The sequence below is a fragment of the Dermacentor albipictus genome, chromosome 7, assembly GCF_038994185.2.
Source record: "Dermacentor albipictus isolate Rhodes 1998 colony chromosome 7, USDA_Dalb.pri_finalv2, whole genome shotgun sequence".
NCBI lineage: Eukaryota > Metazoa > Arthropoda > Arachnida > Ixodida > Ixodidae > Dermacentor > Dermacentor albipictus.
The window spans coordinates 119,776,021-119,792,736 of record NC_091827.1 but is presented as its reverse complement, the minus strand read 5'-3'; the positions used below and the strand labels follow the sequence as shown (position 1 = coordinate 119,792,736).

Below are 16,716 nucleotides of genomic sequence, written 5' to 3'. Positions count from 1 at the left end.
TGATAGTTCATTGTGTGTTTTTTTTTTTTTTTCATTGGTTAACCTAGGTAGGATATTAGGCAGCATAGTAGCAAGAGCTTGGTGGCGCAAGCCACCGCCCCGTTCCAAAGGGGACGCTCATAACATCCATCCATCCATTTCTTTCGTTAGGCTTCGACTCGTTCGAAACGAGAAGCGATCTCGAAAACACCGCGAGGTTATCCATAATACTCTGTCGTCGAAGCGGCCTGAGACTAAGCGAAAGCCGTTTACACAGTCATTTGCTACGAACGAAGTGCACTTTACAAAAACAACGCCAAATTCAATTCGAAGCGGGCAGCCGGGACCGCCGCCATGTTTCCCGCAAGCTCCGCAAACCCCGCAAAAACGCTAACGCTAACTCGTTTGCGTTGCGTACGCCCGCTATACCCGCTATTTCGTTTAGCGTTCAGTGCATGCGCAGTGACGACCCGCTATTTTTTAGCGTACGCAATGGAATAGCGTACGCTAACTGTCTAATGAGCGACGGCCTTCTCGGTTTAGGGATTCGAAACGTTGTTTTTTGCGGCCATTCGGTGATGCATGTGTTCGTACACGCGATCATTTGCGCTGCGCCTATTACGTATGTATGCACTTTTAGAAAACACGCTTTTTACGCGGTGTAAAAATTTGTTGCAGTTAGACTTCGATTACTCATACAAGAAGCAGTAGTTGGGCAAACAGCGGAAAAAAATACGGTGGAATTATTTGAAATATCCGCACGCGGTCGTTCTTGCCCTGCTTTAAACCCACGACCAAAGAGTCAGCAGTAGAGCAAAATGCCATAACAACAGAATCGGTCCGATGTGTGCGTGCGTGAGTTTTGTAGAGCTGTGATGACGACAACCGAACAGCCATAACTCCCTGTTTGGCCCTCGTGGCCACCCAACCTTTTCTTGTCCTCCGAAATTGCGAACGCCTGATTTGCGTCGGCAATCTTTAAGGCCCTGTACTTCCGAGTCTTTTTATTAAAATACGTACGCTTACAAAGCGTCTAAAGGACGCCGGACATATTGGAATGAGATCAAAAGCACTTCCCACCTCTGGTACGAGCAAACGTTTTTAGATTATAGCAGCGAGCATTTTGAAGTTATTGTCCACAATCCAGCCGCGCGATTGGCAGCGGTTCAAATCGATGCATTGGAATCTGTGCATAAATGCATTTACGATACATTTGTGCTGAATCACAAGATATCCCTCCGTATTTCTGTCTATGCTGAAATTTTGGCTAACGCCGGCTGCCGTTTTGTACAACCAAGCAACAAAACCAAATGGTGACGACATCCAGTCGCTAAAATTGTGGCCTCCGAGATTACAGAGACGTTTATCATTTTGTCCATGCGAGCTTCCATTCGCAAAGCGTGCAAAGCATTAACGGAACGTTGTGAAGTGAAAAATGCTTATTTTGTATCACAGCGTTTAAACATCGCTCACTGACCACAAATTATCCACGCTATTGGTGAAACGATGTGCTTATTATGACAGCACTTGATGCGTGCTGTACCTTTTAGTTAGGTCACACCAGTGGAGCCGGAGTGTCATACAGCAGTTTGACTGAACGTGTCCGTTATGTTACTCGAAGGAACGTGAAGTATAGCCGAAAAAATTACTCGTAACTGCAACATTTTCTCAACCTGCCCGTGGTCTTTCATGCCGTCCGTGGTGATCTATTCAGCCCTTCGTCTGTGGCTCTCGCAGACATCCATAACATAGCCTCCGAGCTTCAGGTGCCTACTTCACATGTGTCTGTGCCAACGGTGCCACTGAAATTTCTGAGATGGTCATGCGGTCACGTAGGCCTTTCACCGTGGAGCAGTTCTCTGCGAACTGTCTACTGTTAACGTTTCCCGACAACTGTTTCATTACGCAGCGCGCCATATACACTGCAGATGCAGTCTTAATTGCCCCTAACTCGCGCGACCGTTTGTTCGTTTCGAATGTCTCTTGCACTTTCAAGCAGGCCACTCTACGGAATAAAGAGAGAGAGAATCAGCAGATCCAACCCGTATGGACTCCATGTGAAGCGGATAATTAAATGCTACAAAACTAAATGTGTGTCTTTAGCTGTGATACGTTGCAACGTGTAATTTTTTTTCATCTGATATATGCTTATGTATGTACACGCCATACCGCTCACAACTTACGCGTAAGTGCAAAAGGCAATTCATGCGAATCACGGAGGAAGTGATGCGAATGCACATATCTGTGTGAAGTAATACGGGTATCACGCGGTGCATTTTCGATAGCGTACGCTCAAGGCAGATCACGATCGAAAATACACTCCATGTAAGACAGCAGTAGCCACGGCCTGCAGACGGGAACGTTCGTAAAGAAAGCTCGCTTAAAAATGGAGACGTAATTGGACATATGCGCTAGGAAGATAGTTAACATAGCGCAGATATATATGCATCGCGTACTCTTTTTGTTTATTATTGTCCAAAAACTTTATTCTGCCACACGTACCCATCATAAGTGTGTGTTTAATACACGTCCCCAGTTCAGCGCATGAAAACGAGGGAATAAGACCGCTTAATTATTGATCGCGCATTATAATTGCTATAACGTGTGATCGGCTCATTAATTAAGCAGCCAAGGCTGCATCTAAAATACAAATAACTCATGGAATAAATTGTTGAGTCTGCGTCAGATGCAATGCCGTCATGCATTTGCTCCTTGTTCACAGCGATCGCGAGTGCCTATAGTCTGCCGTGCGCTGTGTCCAGCAATAGCTTCACAGAATGAATACGCCAAACGTGGCAGGCCATATATATATACATATATATACATATAAGAAAGAAAACGGGAGCACCAGCAGATCTCGAAGATCAGTGCGCGCGCTGTACAAAAAGCACTCGTTTATAGCTCAAGATGAATCTACGCATGTTTGAACCATTCGCAGCGATTCTTTTTATTCATTTGTAGACAGCGCGTGCCAGAAAATTTAAAGGAGGTTTGCATGGTTTCCACGTTGCCAAGTTACCAACATCCATCACATCGTGAATATTTTCGGGGACCGCGGTGAGCGAGCGTGCACATAGTACACGAGTGGACATATCGCGATCCTAGACTCGTTTTCATCCAGCGCGAACTCGTGGTGCTTGCCAGGGGGAGGTCACCTGCAAACACCGGAAATTTACCTGTTCTAGAGACTTCGGCCGCACCAAGCTTGCGCTGCCAACGGGTCTGATGTACCCAATTCTAAACACCCAACATGCAAGTCAGCGCGAGCATCATCACTTGGCTCCATGGGAACTTGTGAGCCGGGTGCGAGGGATTAGAGCATTTCCAGGGAAAATATGCAAAAGCCAGGAGTAGATCGCGGAGTAGATCATGGGTGCACAGCACGCAGTCAAGCCCATTCACTTCTGCGTGTCTCCTCCACTCGAGGCGTACAAAATCTGCCGCCACACTAAGGGGACAATTCAACACTTATGAATTTTAAGAACATCACGATTCGAGCTAATGCGGCGAGGTGAGGTGCAGTTACTACGCTGGCGCAGGTAGCTTATTCGTCAACGTTCTTGACGAAGGAGGACGTTGCCATATGTTAGCGCTAAATTGCCATAATGCTAACCGAGTGGCTCGCGAACGCGCGAAATAAAACCAAATCTTCTGTATTCCCTAGTTCGTCGCCTTCGGTAACAGCTGTGGTCGCGCGCGATTGCGACACGATTGTTGACAGCGCAAGACCGCGCGGAAACGCACCGCACAGTTTTCCCACACACTGACAAGTATTCTCTTTTGGGCAGCGACGTTAAACAGGACGTCCGGAAGGCCATAACAAGCGTGAAAGCCTGTTTTAAAGATGTAACCGCTGCTGTTGCTTAAGACGAAGTACGCAAACTTCGCCTGTGGTAGTAGGTACCCACACATGGCGTTCCTATTTCCATCTACCCTTAGAAGGCCAGCAGACGCATAAAACGTGGCTTAGGCATCGCGCACAGCCCTGGTCTGCAACAAGTTAGCCTCACAATGTGGTGTTACTAACTAAATGCATTTATATTTGAAGAAAAATTACGATTTCGGAGCCGCCGCTAACAAGGCGGAAGAATATTACGTTGCAAGCTCCAAAACTACGGAGACCAAGTGATACTAACTGCAAAGCCGGGGCTTCACTCGAGTTCGCATATTTTCGTTGTACCACTTCGCTAAATAAAACCAACAAGATTTGATGAATATATAAACATTGTTGGTTGCGAAAAACATAGTTATTATGCTTTTAAAATTACTTACGCGATAATCCAAGCTTTTAAGTTCAGCTCTCCGGAATCAGTTAGTATCATTGTTGATTCCGTAGATTTTAGCAAATGAAAAATTGTTTGATACGATATCACAACAAAGCAATCTGTCAGGTTAAAAAGTTAACATAACGAGCAAAATTGAAGCTAACTTTGGACCACCTAAACGTGTAACAAATTTCACGGCGCTTTATTTAGGCACTATTTTCTTACGCGCGCGGTCTTCGATGCGCAGGGGCGCAACACTTCTCTCGCTCGCAGTTCCACTTCGGCGAGTGTCGGCTGCAGTGGGTCTCCGTGTGATTTCTTGCAGAGAGAGAGAGAGAAAAAAAAAGTCGCGTTCCTCTGTTTCACGAAAGTTTTTGGCTTCGCCGTGCCGGTCGAGTCTTTGGAGTCCGAGGCAGCGCTCCTTTCCGCTACGGAAAAAAAGATGGTGCTCGCCGATCGCAACGATGACTCTCGCATCGGGCGCCGATCGCACACCTCGAGTCCGAACGGGCACCTCACCGACGAAGGAAGCGCTACCGACGAGTCGGAGCAAGGTGAGCCTCACACGCCGGGAGTGGGATGGAAAAGACGCTGCACGGCGGCAGCTCTAGCTTTTCGGCTCTTTAATTTTCAAATTAAAGCGCCGCGCCGTGCGCGTACTCGTCTTTTTTCTCTTTTTCATACCCCCACCGTGCCTGGCTCCGCGCGCGGTATTATCACCCCCCCACCCTCCCGCCGTACGCGATAGAGCCGTTTGAACGCGCCCAACAGCGGTCCGACACATCGTCCCTCGACGATGTCTACGCCGACAGCGTAGTTTTTCGAGCCGGCATTTCTCCGCGACAGTTCTCGTGGTGGCGAACCGACGCTTCCTCTGCGACCGTAGCCCTTCGGCGCGAACTCCGGCCAAACCCTGTGCATAGTGCGCGCGACCTCGCGTCGGTAGCGGCGACGGCTTCGACAATGCCGCTGCTTAAAAGTAACTGAAAAAAAGAGAAAGCAATCGTCGCGCGATGCCAGAGATGGTGGGCGCATCCACCGATCCGGCGGTTCGGGAGCCGGATGGAAAAGACGGCACGTATATCGCACCTCGTTCCCTCTTCGAAAAGATCGGCGATTGTCCCGTCGAACGCCCTTTCGCAGTGGTGTCCGTAGTTGCGGTTTGTGACTCGAGTGCTTGGCTGTACTTGCCGTATCCCGGCTTGTGAGTAAAATAGGTGGCGACATCCTAGAGCCTCACCTGAGAACGCCACCGTGGTTCGCGAGTGCGCTGTGTTCGTTAAACTCTGTGTGGTCGAGTCTTTTCTGGCATGTTGCGTAACAGTTGCGCCAACCGTAATGTGCTGGTGTAATTAAAGCGGCCGTCGCAGAGGGAAGGGTCAGTTTGCTTTAGAATGCTTGCCTGTCAAAAGAAGTAGTGGCGCCGGTTATAGTTTAAAAATGTGTCTCACATATGTATCTTTTTTTTTTCTTTCCAGACCATGGCATGCGTGTCGGCCATGATTTTCAAGCAGTGGTACCAGACATCATCTCAGCAACAGGTGAGCCTCAGTGCAATAGTGACATGCTGCGCCGCCAGCATTTTTTTTTTCTCATTAATAGTTACTAATTACAGCCCCTGTTCGAGCAACTTTGTGTCCTCCACTACTCATTGTGCACTTGATAAAACATTTAGGTGGAGCGTATGAAAGCACCACATGTAGAACACCGTTGAACGTGCAAAGAGGCAGTTCAAAGCATGGCAACCGGAGTGCTTAGTAGTGCTCGTCCTTGAGCAGGTTGGTATTGCGTCTAAAGAGGTTGAAGTGCATCATAAGTTCAAGATCGCTGTCGTGGTTATTTGTATGTGATCTGAAGAAGTTAGCCATTTGAATGGCTAAACAAGCTACGATGTCACTTATTTCGAGCAGTGGTCTGTGGATCACATGTCATCAGCTGAGTGCATTATATTCATGGCTGCAGCTTTGCACAACTGGCAAATAGCGCTGCTGCATAGTCTGAGTGCGTGCTCTTGTCTGTGAGGCAGTTGCCATTGGTAACCAGGATTAAAGGATTAAAATGTGCAGCTCGAGTAGAAGAAAATAAAAATCAGATGACACGCGGTGCTACCTTCAAATACAGTATGTGTATGTTATCTTTTCCTTGTGTTTGTCTAATGCTGAACATTTTGATCACAAATCCGAACCACCTAGCTTGCTGACATGCATTAGCAAACTGCCATTGGTAACTTTTTGCAAGGCACCGTCAGGGGTGCCAGCAGCAGAAAGACAGGAAAGTGTAGAGATTTTTATGCAGTGATGCTTGCACACTTAAAGAATCTGTCTCGTTTACTGAATGCTTGACAGTGCAGATTAGAGTACAAGAAAGAAGAGACCAAATGCATGTGGCTGTCCTGTTATCTGTAAGTGTTGTTTGCCATGGAATTCACTGACCAACCAATTTCATATGCTTGAATTGTGCGGGTCAAATCTGCTGACCCACAACTATCTACAGTGTACCGGATGGGCATTGGCCTCGAGTCGTGCAAGTCGTAGACCTGCTCCAAGGTCGCAGCACACGTTTCACCCGAGGCAATTCGGCGTACTCATTTCCGCTTCTAAATTTTGCCTACAACATCACCACCAGCTCGTATTCTGCAGTGGGCATGATGTAGGCTAAGGCAGTTGACTTGTAGGCATCAACACTGAGAAGCAGAAAAGCCTGAACACATCTTTGGTAGCTAGACTTGGTGCAAAAGGCATGCTCCACCTGGTGGCGGCTAGACATGTATTTTTAGTAATGTGCGAATAGTGAATTTTGAGATGTAAGCATATTGAGTATCGAGTACATTTTGAATATTTTCCAAGTTATGGGCAGCCATTTTCACCATTAATATAAAAGAATCTTCCCATCCTAGTACGCAAATTACTGTCATCAAGTGGCACGTTATGAGTTGTTGTTTATTAGTAGCATGAAATGAGCATTACGTAAGCAGTTTATGTGCATATTCAAGACTCCTTGCAAAGTTGCATGGTGGTTTGGTCGGGAAAGTCTGACTTCCAGAGCTACGTATTGTGGAGTAATGTCCCTGCTATGGCACCGGGATTAAATTTCTTGCACAGTTGCTCTAATTTTGGGTTTGGTCATTCCCAGTCGGCGATTTGAACTATCTGAAAAATGTTTGTAATTTTGTATATTGACTATTCAATTTGTTATTTGAAAGTTTTAGATATCTGCACACCCTTCTCTATTTTGGCTTGTGGGACATCCTTGTAGATCACAAAGTGGTAACTTGGTTGTCCTGACTCATAGGATCTTTTACTGTCCTTCAGTAGGCCTGTCCTCTCTGTGCCAGCCTCGGCTCTGGCAATCCTGTGGCTGTAATGACAAGTTGCTCCTCTTGCAGTAAATGTGCTTGAGGGAACACTAGAAATAAAAACAATTTGGGCTCTGTTAGTAAAATACCGTTTCAGACTGCATCCGCTCTTAATCTGCGAGAAGGCTGCAAGAGACAAAAACTAAATGCGGGTGGCAACATCTGCCTTCCACATGCCATGACATCACAGATTTTTATGGCGCCTGCTTGGGCCTAGTCGAACTTTTATCAATAAAGATCAACTTCATTGCATCCTAAAAGAGCCATCCACTGAACTTAGAAAGCTTGAAAGTGACCGGAAAAAAAAAAATACTCTCAAATTTGTGATGTCACACTGACATACTGGCATTGAGACTTTAGTGCGAATGTCAAGAAACTGCAACTCTGACCATTTTTTCCTCCTTTAGTCAACCTCTAATTACATAATTAATGAAGAGAGAGTTCTGAATGAGCACGCCAATTTAAGCTCACCTCATGCTTCTCTTTACTCCCTCTATAAAAGAATACTGATGCGATAGCTTTGTGTCGTTCTTCTTTTCTTTTTTTAGGTACCTTATGACTCCATTATTTCAGTATGAAGCCTCAGTTCCTTGAGAGTACCGCAAATAATTGAGCACCTTTTATGTGACTCGTTCAAAATGTGTGCCAAGTGCAGTATGCCTCGAAATGTAAGAAAAAGAGAGGTTATTCATGTCACTGAAAGTGGAGATGACAAATAATGTTTTACTGCAAATAACTGAAGAAAATGCAGCACTCAGCTCGTTGTGGTAGTTGAAGGCCATGCAATGACCTTGTTGCTGAAATGTGCCAAGCTGGCCCTTCCAATTGTGTGCTTCTCGTGCACAGAGGGACCCTCCCTCCCATGTTATAGTGTTGAGTGCCGAATAGGATCTGCTTTCGGCAACGTGGTCATAATGTGTGTGTATGTGTCAGCAGTGTATGGTACCATGAGATCGCCACATCAGATTTCAGTGACATAAATAGTCCCCTTTATCACATTAAAGGTTGTGGTGCACTTGCCGTGCGTTTTGAATTGGTCGCATGAAAAGGTAACGTAATTATTTGCTGCACTCTCAAGGAATTGAGGCTCCGTAGCATAATTGCTGATTCAATGGCTAACCAATAAAACAAATAAAAATCAGACTTTTCCTGTCCCTCTAAGACAAGCTGTTGCCTCCCCTACAATGCAGATCCGTGCCCGGAGTTCACACCCGAGCGTGCTCTCCTGGTGTGGTCACCATGCCCAGACATCTCGGACAGCAAGTGTAAGTTCCTTTCTGTTTTGCCAAACATGCCTGGTCATTGGGAATTGTTGCCGTTTACATTGGAGCGGGGTTCCCAGTGCACGTCTTCAAAATAGAGACTAGTGGAAAGCACTTAACCTTGCTGTGTTGTGGTGTTGCAAGGTTCATGGCAGTCCTTCAAACACAGTGGAAATCTTGAGCACGAAACGGCTGCCTTCCAAGATTGCAGTAACCGTTGAACCAAACGAGGTGCCTGAAATCTAGGACATTGTTTCGGCTGAACTTGTAAAGTCTTTTCATTTGGACGTGTGGCTTTTCTTTCAGCTGGTTATCTCTTCTGCAGTAATGTAAACATGGGATCGGGTGTTACGTTTTTTTCGTAATCTGGAGTGTCCATTCCTTTTGTAGCTATGCGTAGTGCTACACTGCCATTTGTCTTAACTGTAGTTCGTTGACTGCTTTTCTAAACACATTTAAAAGGGAGCCTGGGCCCTCTCAAGCATTTAGTCTCATCTCCCGTCTTACACATTTTTTAAGAGAGAGAATTTACGAAAGAAAAGTGTGGGCAAACCAAAAATCAGGCCCATTCAGTCAGTTTATCAGCTTTGGGGATATGCGGGCCAAGTTTTTTATTGCTTTTTTCTTCTGGATCTTTTCTGTGATATTTATGGAGAAGTTGGAGTTGAGCCTCCTAAACCCTACCTCTATTGTAGAATGTTCTTAATCTCGCCTCCCTGCTTTTGCATATGTATTAGCTTTGTCATGGCACACATTATGCTTATTATCAAAGTTGTCCTTCAATCCGGCATATTTTACTAGAGTGTGGACATAGTGAAATTCATTATGAAATTGGTCTAATGAAGTTCTAACCAACTACTCTTTATAGCGGAAGAGCAGTGGGACTAAAACAAGGTTGAGTAGTCTTGACTGCAAAGAACTGGTCTGAACAAACGTAAGAACAGTTCCTTCAAAATCTGACATTGAGACCACTGTCATGTAGGAGCTTGGCTCTAGAACATTACTGACATTAAGGGTCTGGCTGAGGTCTTAAGAGGTAGATTGTGGCAGTCCTGCAGTAGGGCACCTGTGGCTCTGGGCGGGATGCGTCTTGTAGTTGAGAGGCGCGGCAAGGACTGCTGCTCCTTGCGTGGCATCAGACACTTGCGTGGCGTCATTGTTGGCCATCTTTGCCTCTTTGTAAAGGATGAGTGCCTTGGGCACACTTTTTGATGTAGCTTTTATTCCTTGCATAATCAGCGCGCAAGTCTATTGGGCTGAAATTTGGAGGATTACCGATATGATTGCACAGAGTGATGGAAAAAGAATAATAAGAGACGGGAAGGCAGCGGTGTGGATTAGAGGGCAGACAGGGTAGCCAACATTCGAATTGACATTATGAGGAAGAAATAGGGTTTGGCAGGCCACGCAAGGTCTGTCAGAGTTACGGCATGGCTGCCGAGGGAAGGCAAGCGCAGTCGAGGGTGGCAGAGAATTGGGCGGCGTGGTGCAGTTGGGAAATTCGCAGGTCTAAGATGGGGTCACGTGGCGCAAGGCTGGGAGATCTATGGAAAAAGCCGCTGTTCGTGAAATTTTTATGTGGTGAGCCCAGTGTCGTGCATTGGTGTAGTGGGCCATATCTTTCTCGAGAGCAATCTTTTAAGATCTAGTCTAGCAAGTAGTATATTGCAGGCACAGATGTGGATGAAAAGAGTTCAACAAGAACATGAGTGGCTTCTTCAAACCGTAAGATCTGTGAACAGTCTAGACTGCTGAAATTGCACATGAAGGTGATGCATGTGCCCTTGGTTTACCACTTGGTCACTGGTCGATAAGCTAATTGCTGGTGTGGCTATACAAGTTTGCAGCTACGACATTCGCACTTTGTGGCATGCATGGTTCTTGTTTGTTTTCGTAACTTGACTGCATGTAATAGCCCCAGAAGATTTTAACCCTTTATGGACAAGACATGGAAATACCCGAAGGAAACGTTTATTTTTCATTTAAACATACAAAATTCATCGAGCATAAGCATATTCAGTGAAAACAAAATACAATTTGCAGAAACTTTTTTCAGCCATAGAGGGGCAACACCAGGCAGAACACTGGAATCGAGCTTCTTACCAATCCACCTATGGGGTCAGTTAGAACTTGTACAGATAGTTCTCATCGAATGTTAAACATGGGTGTACATTGCACATGCATTGTATAAGCTGTGTGAGACCACTGATGCCAGAGATCACTGTCCCCTGTGATCATGCTCTCAAAAGGAAGCGAGTCGCATGCCCAACTTCTCCTTTCTCAACCTGTCTTTCTGCTCTAACCCTACGAATGGCGCTTGCTGGCCCTGGTTCACTCTTGGATGAATACCAGAAGTACCAAAACTAGGCTTTTTTTTGTGTGTGTGTCGCTTGTAGGCAGCGATTGTCCATATAGGGTGAAGCTGCACAGTGTTGCGCAGACAGACGCAATATTGCTGGATTTAATCATTTTGTTTGTGAATATAGATAAGGAGAGAGGGAGAAACCAAATGACAGTCATTTAATCAGTAGTAAGTCAACACACAATGCACTTGTGGCCCCTGTGCCTGTTTTGAATGCTACACAGAAGGTCAGTTGGTGCAAAAGTGCATTTGGAAAAGGTAATTGGCTAAAAGGAGCTAAAAACATAAACCCCCTTGATGCTTAAACCGGTCTTCATAAAACCAGACTGTCTGAGTCTGTCAAAGTTTGTGTGATTTCCAAACTTAGCTTCACGGTTCAACGATGCGGCTAGCTGCTGCATTTTCTGTGTCCACCATGCTTTTGTTTCGAGGCTTTTGTGTCATTTTGCGTTCCTGGTGCCCAGCAAAGAAAATTATACTCGATTTAATACAGTAAAACCTTGTTCATACATTTTGGGAAAAACACAATAACATACTAACTGAGAAAGCGTACACTCTGAGGTCACTAAAAAAATTGGCAAGAACTGTCGCTGAAATTTATGTAATCCGAAGCATTGCACTAATCGTTACAGCGCAAGGTACCCACACATGCTGAGCTGGTGGGGCCCAAGCTGCCAAGAAGTGCTTTGTTGCTTTCCTATTACGTTGCTGTTTAAGACTGTTGATGGAAAATCGACAGTCTCGAGATGGTGGGCAATGTGGAAATATAATGCCCCACTTGCAATGGGGAACGGTGACAGATTTGTATTATTGCCTAGTAAAAGCACGCAGTACGCTTTGCTATGATATGTATGAGACTTCATGTCACATGCAATTACATGATGCATGCTATGGCTTTCTTCTTTCTTAATTTATGTGGTGCACTCTTTCTCGGTCACAAATGCAGGCACTGATGGAAGCCTCTCTAGACTTTCTAGAGCGTTGCCTACTGCGTACCAAGCGGTGTATAGGCCTGACAGCTGACGTGGATGTAAATGTGAACAAGGAAACAGGCTGGAGGTTCTGTGAAATGCGAATGAGAACAGTTGCATTGGTATTTGTCTGTTGAATGCCAGGATGACACTGTTTTATTATTTAAGCCTATTCCTTAGGGCTTTGTTCCCTCAATGGAGTGAGAGAAATAGAAATGAAGCATTGTTGCCATTCTCCTTGCTTCTTTGCGCAGTGGACGAGTACATGACGCTTGCCAAGGAGAAGTACAGCTACAATGCCGAGCAGGTGGGTGCGCCGAGATGCTCCTTGTGTTCGTTTGCTTTATTCATGTCAAGAGCACACAGCTGTAATTGCCATCTTTGCGACAGTGCTTGCTGCTTCAACCACCTATGCACAACTAGACCTGGAGTTGGGAGTTGGTGGCAAGTCATATCGAAATTTGTTTATCAGTATTTTTTTGTATATCATTGTATATTGTATTTGTATCAGTATTTTTATCAGTATATCAGTTTTTATCAGTATTATTATTTGTATGTGTCGGTTGAGGGGGGGGGGGTGTTCTGAGGAATCCATCACATTGTCATCTCTGTTTGCCTTGGCATAGTCTTGACAAACAGACATAGACAAGCAGACGTCTGTTTCACTCATCTCGTCATCTATGCTGTTTCACCATGAACCCATCACATCGCATTTCTCTATGGGGCAGTGACCATAGCTGGTCTGCTAAAAGTTGAAATGGTCAGCGGCTTGCGTCTGTCGCATCTGTGCGCTGCCCTTATATGCATTCAGAGGAAGCTTTGCCTTGAGAGCCCTTTTGTAAATACATGAAAACGGTGACATCGTTTTTCTTGGAAACCGCAGCACCAGATTGGATAAAATTTGCTGCTTTTAAAAGACAAAAGATCTACTCGCAAGAGAGATGTCTCATTTAAGCCATAAATCATTTTTCATAAAAACTGTTAAACGCTTTAAGAAAATTGAAACATGAAGTTTACAACTTTGTAAGACGGTAGTCAAAAAAAAAGAAGGACATCCACAGCAGACAAAATTGATGTAATTTAGACCACTCACTCACATACCACTAAATTGCGAGTGGTATATGCAGAACGTGGGAACCTGCAGAACTCTCAAATATTGTAGTAGCTTCATGTAAGCCATAAACTACTACTTCACATTTGTCCTCTTCAGATGCTCCAACGGATGCAGTTTCCTAAACTGTGATAACTGATTTTGGTGGAAAGTTACAAATCAGTTTTTGTTTTAAGCTTGCCAATTTCTGAAAGTTTTTGTAAGAAAAGGAAAAAAAAAATCTGATGCCCTCAGTTAAAATTCTGCTTCTCACATTGGTAGAAACCAGGTTTCTCTATTAAATGCAATCAAGTCATTCAAATTGGTTCAGCAGTTGTCTAGTAAGAATGTTTCTTGCATTTGATGTTACCTCCTTCCTCTGGCCTAGGTTTCGTGTCGCTTGGATTTTACAAATGTTAATGTTGGCATGGTATGCCATGTCAGCTTGCACAGCTGTTGATGCTGGCCCAGTCTACTACTAATATTTACTACACACAGGGCTCCAGGCATATAACATTGCCTGTGTAGTGTTCTTCAACTCCTTAGCTACCATGTTTTCGTGCTAATCACTGTGACCGCTCATCAGTGCTTTTGGGCAACAGGTATTGTCTACAGTGATGTCAGTGATGTCACGTATTACAGAAATGTCATCCCTCACTTTTCCAATGATAAGTTGAATGCAAATGTCAGTAATGTTGACGATCAAGTTCGAGCCGGATATATTATGTTACGCTTTTTGTTTCACAGCATTTTGAAAATATGACTTGAGAGAAACATTTAACCAAATGTTTGCAGCAAGCTAGTATAGGTGTGCTCGTATGCCTTGCTTTGGGATCTCTTCCCTGCACGGTCTAGCTAATATACCCCATTGAACTTCTCACAGCCAATGCCTTTTTATTTTTAATGAGGGTGACAAAAATAAACACATGCTCAAGCAAGCAGCATTGATCTGCTTACAACAGAGTGAAAAGACATGTTAAATAAATGAGGTTGGAACAGGATAAAAAAATGCTGGTTCTGTATCCGCAGGCACTGGGCATGCTGTTCTGGCACAAGTATGACCTCGAGAAGGCTGTGGCCGACTTGGCCAATTTCACGCCCTTCCCAGACGAGTGGACTGTCGAGGACAAGGTGCTGTTTGAGCAGGCCTTCCAGTTCCACGGAAAGAACTTCCACAAGATACGGCAGATGGTACATGACTGAGGCCTTTACTACGGGACCTTTTTAGCATACTTGTCTCTTGTACCTGTACTTGCCTTTTGTCTTTTTAGCTCGCAGAGGCCTGCGCGTGCCAGGGGAGTATAAGAGCGGCTGTCTGCGACAGCGGACAGCCAATATTTTATGGGAACACTTCCTGGCACACTTCAGCCTCCGCGAGCCCCAACCCACGGGCTGCCCTGCTTCTAGCAAAGTTCTTACACCTGTCGCATCATGAACCCTCCGCGTTGCCGATGGAGGAATGCCCTCCGTGCTCAGAACGTGCACTACTCGTGTCAACATCGCAGGGCCTCTTACTACTGTTTTGTTTGCAGTTTTGGGACAGTGCCCCCGTAACATTAGCATAGGCTTAGACTTCTGATCACCTCATTCTGCCCTCTTTGACTGAGCATCTGGCGTGATGAGGGGCCACCAGGGTTAGGTGAAGGCTGGCTACATTACCTGGGGGCAACTTAGGAATGGCCCAGGTGGAAGCAGCAGCAGCAACTATCACTCAGTTTAAACAATCCTCAATAAGCTCAGCACCAGTGACAACATGTGCCTGCTCTGCCTGATTGCTCGTTTGTAGCAATATCTGTAAAAGCTTCTGGAGTTCTCAAGATAACCACCCATGGATCACAACCGTGCAATGGCCACCCATAAGTGATAACTAACCAGTAAGCATTGCGTTCAGTTTGGCGGCCACTTGCCACATTTGTCACTGTTGCTACTAGATTGTCCTGTTCCGTGGTGTAACTTTGCTTTATAAACAGCTTTCCGAGTGCTTGTTGAACTGCAGCATGCATGCAGGAGGTAAGAAACGAGTTCTGCCTGTGCCCTTTTAACTCTGCCTGTATGCTTATGTGCACGCTGCAATTCAACCATAAACCATTACCAGTTCGCCGGGCTTTCAGTTGCCGTGGCTTTTCAAGCCCTTCACGCCGACCTGGTGTCGTTGCGCACGTGTACTCACTGTGGTCACCCTTGGTGCAGCTGCCGGACAAGACCATCCCGAGCCTGGTAAAGTACTACTACTCGTGGAAGAAGACACGCACGCGCACCAGCCTGATGGACCGGCAGGCGCGCCGACTGGCTGGATCCCGCGAGGATGGCAGGTGGGGGATCATCCATCGATGCCGCCGCGCTGCCCCCCTTCTTCGCGCCTCCGTCATCGTCGCTGCCCCGCCCCAACAGTTTGTGGCACACCCTCCGACCGCCTCTTTGCATGACCCTGTGCAGCGTCCGTTTGTCTCGTCTGTCTGGTTGTCTGTCACTCCCAGATTTCTCACTTTCCTGTATCACATTCAAACAGAAGTCTGCCTGGTCAGCTGATAGAGCTGAAGGCAGTTTGTGCCCAATCATAATTCTTCCATGCTTTGCATTTTGTGACTTTTTTCTTGGCTTTTCCTTCGAGGGAAAGGACAGGGGAGAATTGATTCTGTCCTTCCCCGCCATGTCATCTGCTCATTTGAGCAACTGGCTTTCATCAATCGGGAATGCACTTAAACACTGGGTCTCTTCGGTTATCAGTCCCCGACAGTCCCGTACTGCTTGGGATCGCTGTCCCGTATTTGATTTTCTCAAACAGCTTCAGAAGCTCCGCCCACCAGTCCAAGCTGCCAGAATCGCGTTCATTTTTCATGGACCTGAAGGCCATCACAGTCTGTCCGTGGACTCTCGGAGCTGTCAGCAGATTTTTGCTCGCACGGGCACAAGCAGCTGGCAGACGACGACTGTCTTGAGAAGATGCACACGGCATTTGACGCCATGTTGTGAAAGACGACGTGTTCTTCCACGTACTTTTCGCGTTCCAGACTACAAATACTGTGCACTTGGCTATCGCTGCCATTACATCAGTGCTTCCTGTGGCACCATGCGAGTTTTCCACAAGCTGTCTTAATGGCTGCAGCTTTAGTCTTCGTGTTCTTCGAGAGAGAACCACAGCGATCAGGCGCACATGCTTACTTTCCTCAATGCGTTTTGCAAAATCTGTCATGATTATTGCTATATGCGTAGTAAACAGGTAGATTTCACTTTTCAGGTGAGTGAAGCTGGTGTGCGAGGAAGCTCATCATATTACATGCGGCTATTTCACATCATAAGCTGGCGTGATGTAAAATAGGAGCTTTGCTGAAAGCTGTTGATGTATATGTTGATCCCTTGTTTCCAAGCTCGAGCGTTTGCTCTTTGACAGTGCACACGCGCTCTGTCCTCGATTGTGTCGGGCCTTCATTT

The 16,716-nt window shown here is 45.8% G+C and overlaps 1 protein-coding gene across 3 annotated transcripts in view; it reads left to right on the top strand.

Annotated features, from left to right (window-relative positions):
- Positions 1 to 4,508: 4,508 nt before the first annotated feature.
- The window catches only part of LOC135909556 (REST corepressor 1-like), a 45,222-nt gene continuing 33,014 nt past the window's right edge, over positions 4,509 to 16,716 (top strand). Inside the window, exons 1-6 of one of the 3 annotated variants that reach the window (XM_065441530.2) lie at positions 4,509 to 4,798; positions 5,723 to 5,785; positions 8,790 to 8,864; positions 12,449 to 12,501; positions 14,314 to 14,475; positions 15,475 to 15,596. In XM_065441530.2, coding sequence (XP_065297602.1) covers positions 4,687 to 4,798; positions 5,723 to 5,785; positions 8,790 to 8,864; positions 12,449 to 12,501; positions 14,314 to 14,475; positions 15,475 to 15,596 — 587 coding nt within the window. In that variant the 5' untranslated portion in view covers positions 4,509 to 4,686. Of the gene's footprint in view, positions 4,799 to 4,971; positions 5,319 to 5,722; positions 5,786 to 8,789; positions 8,865 to 12,448; positions 12,502 to 14,313; positions 14,476 to 15,474; positions 15,675 to 16,716 lie in introns of those variants that run through there. The other 2 variants (XM_065441528.2, XM_065441529.1) reach the window with 2 other exon arrangements.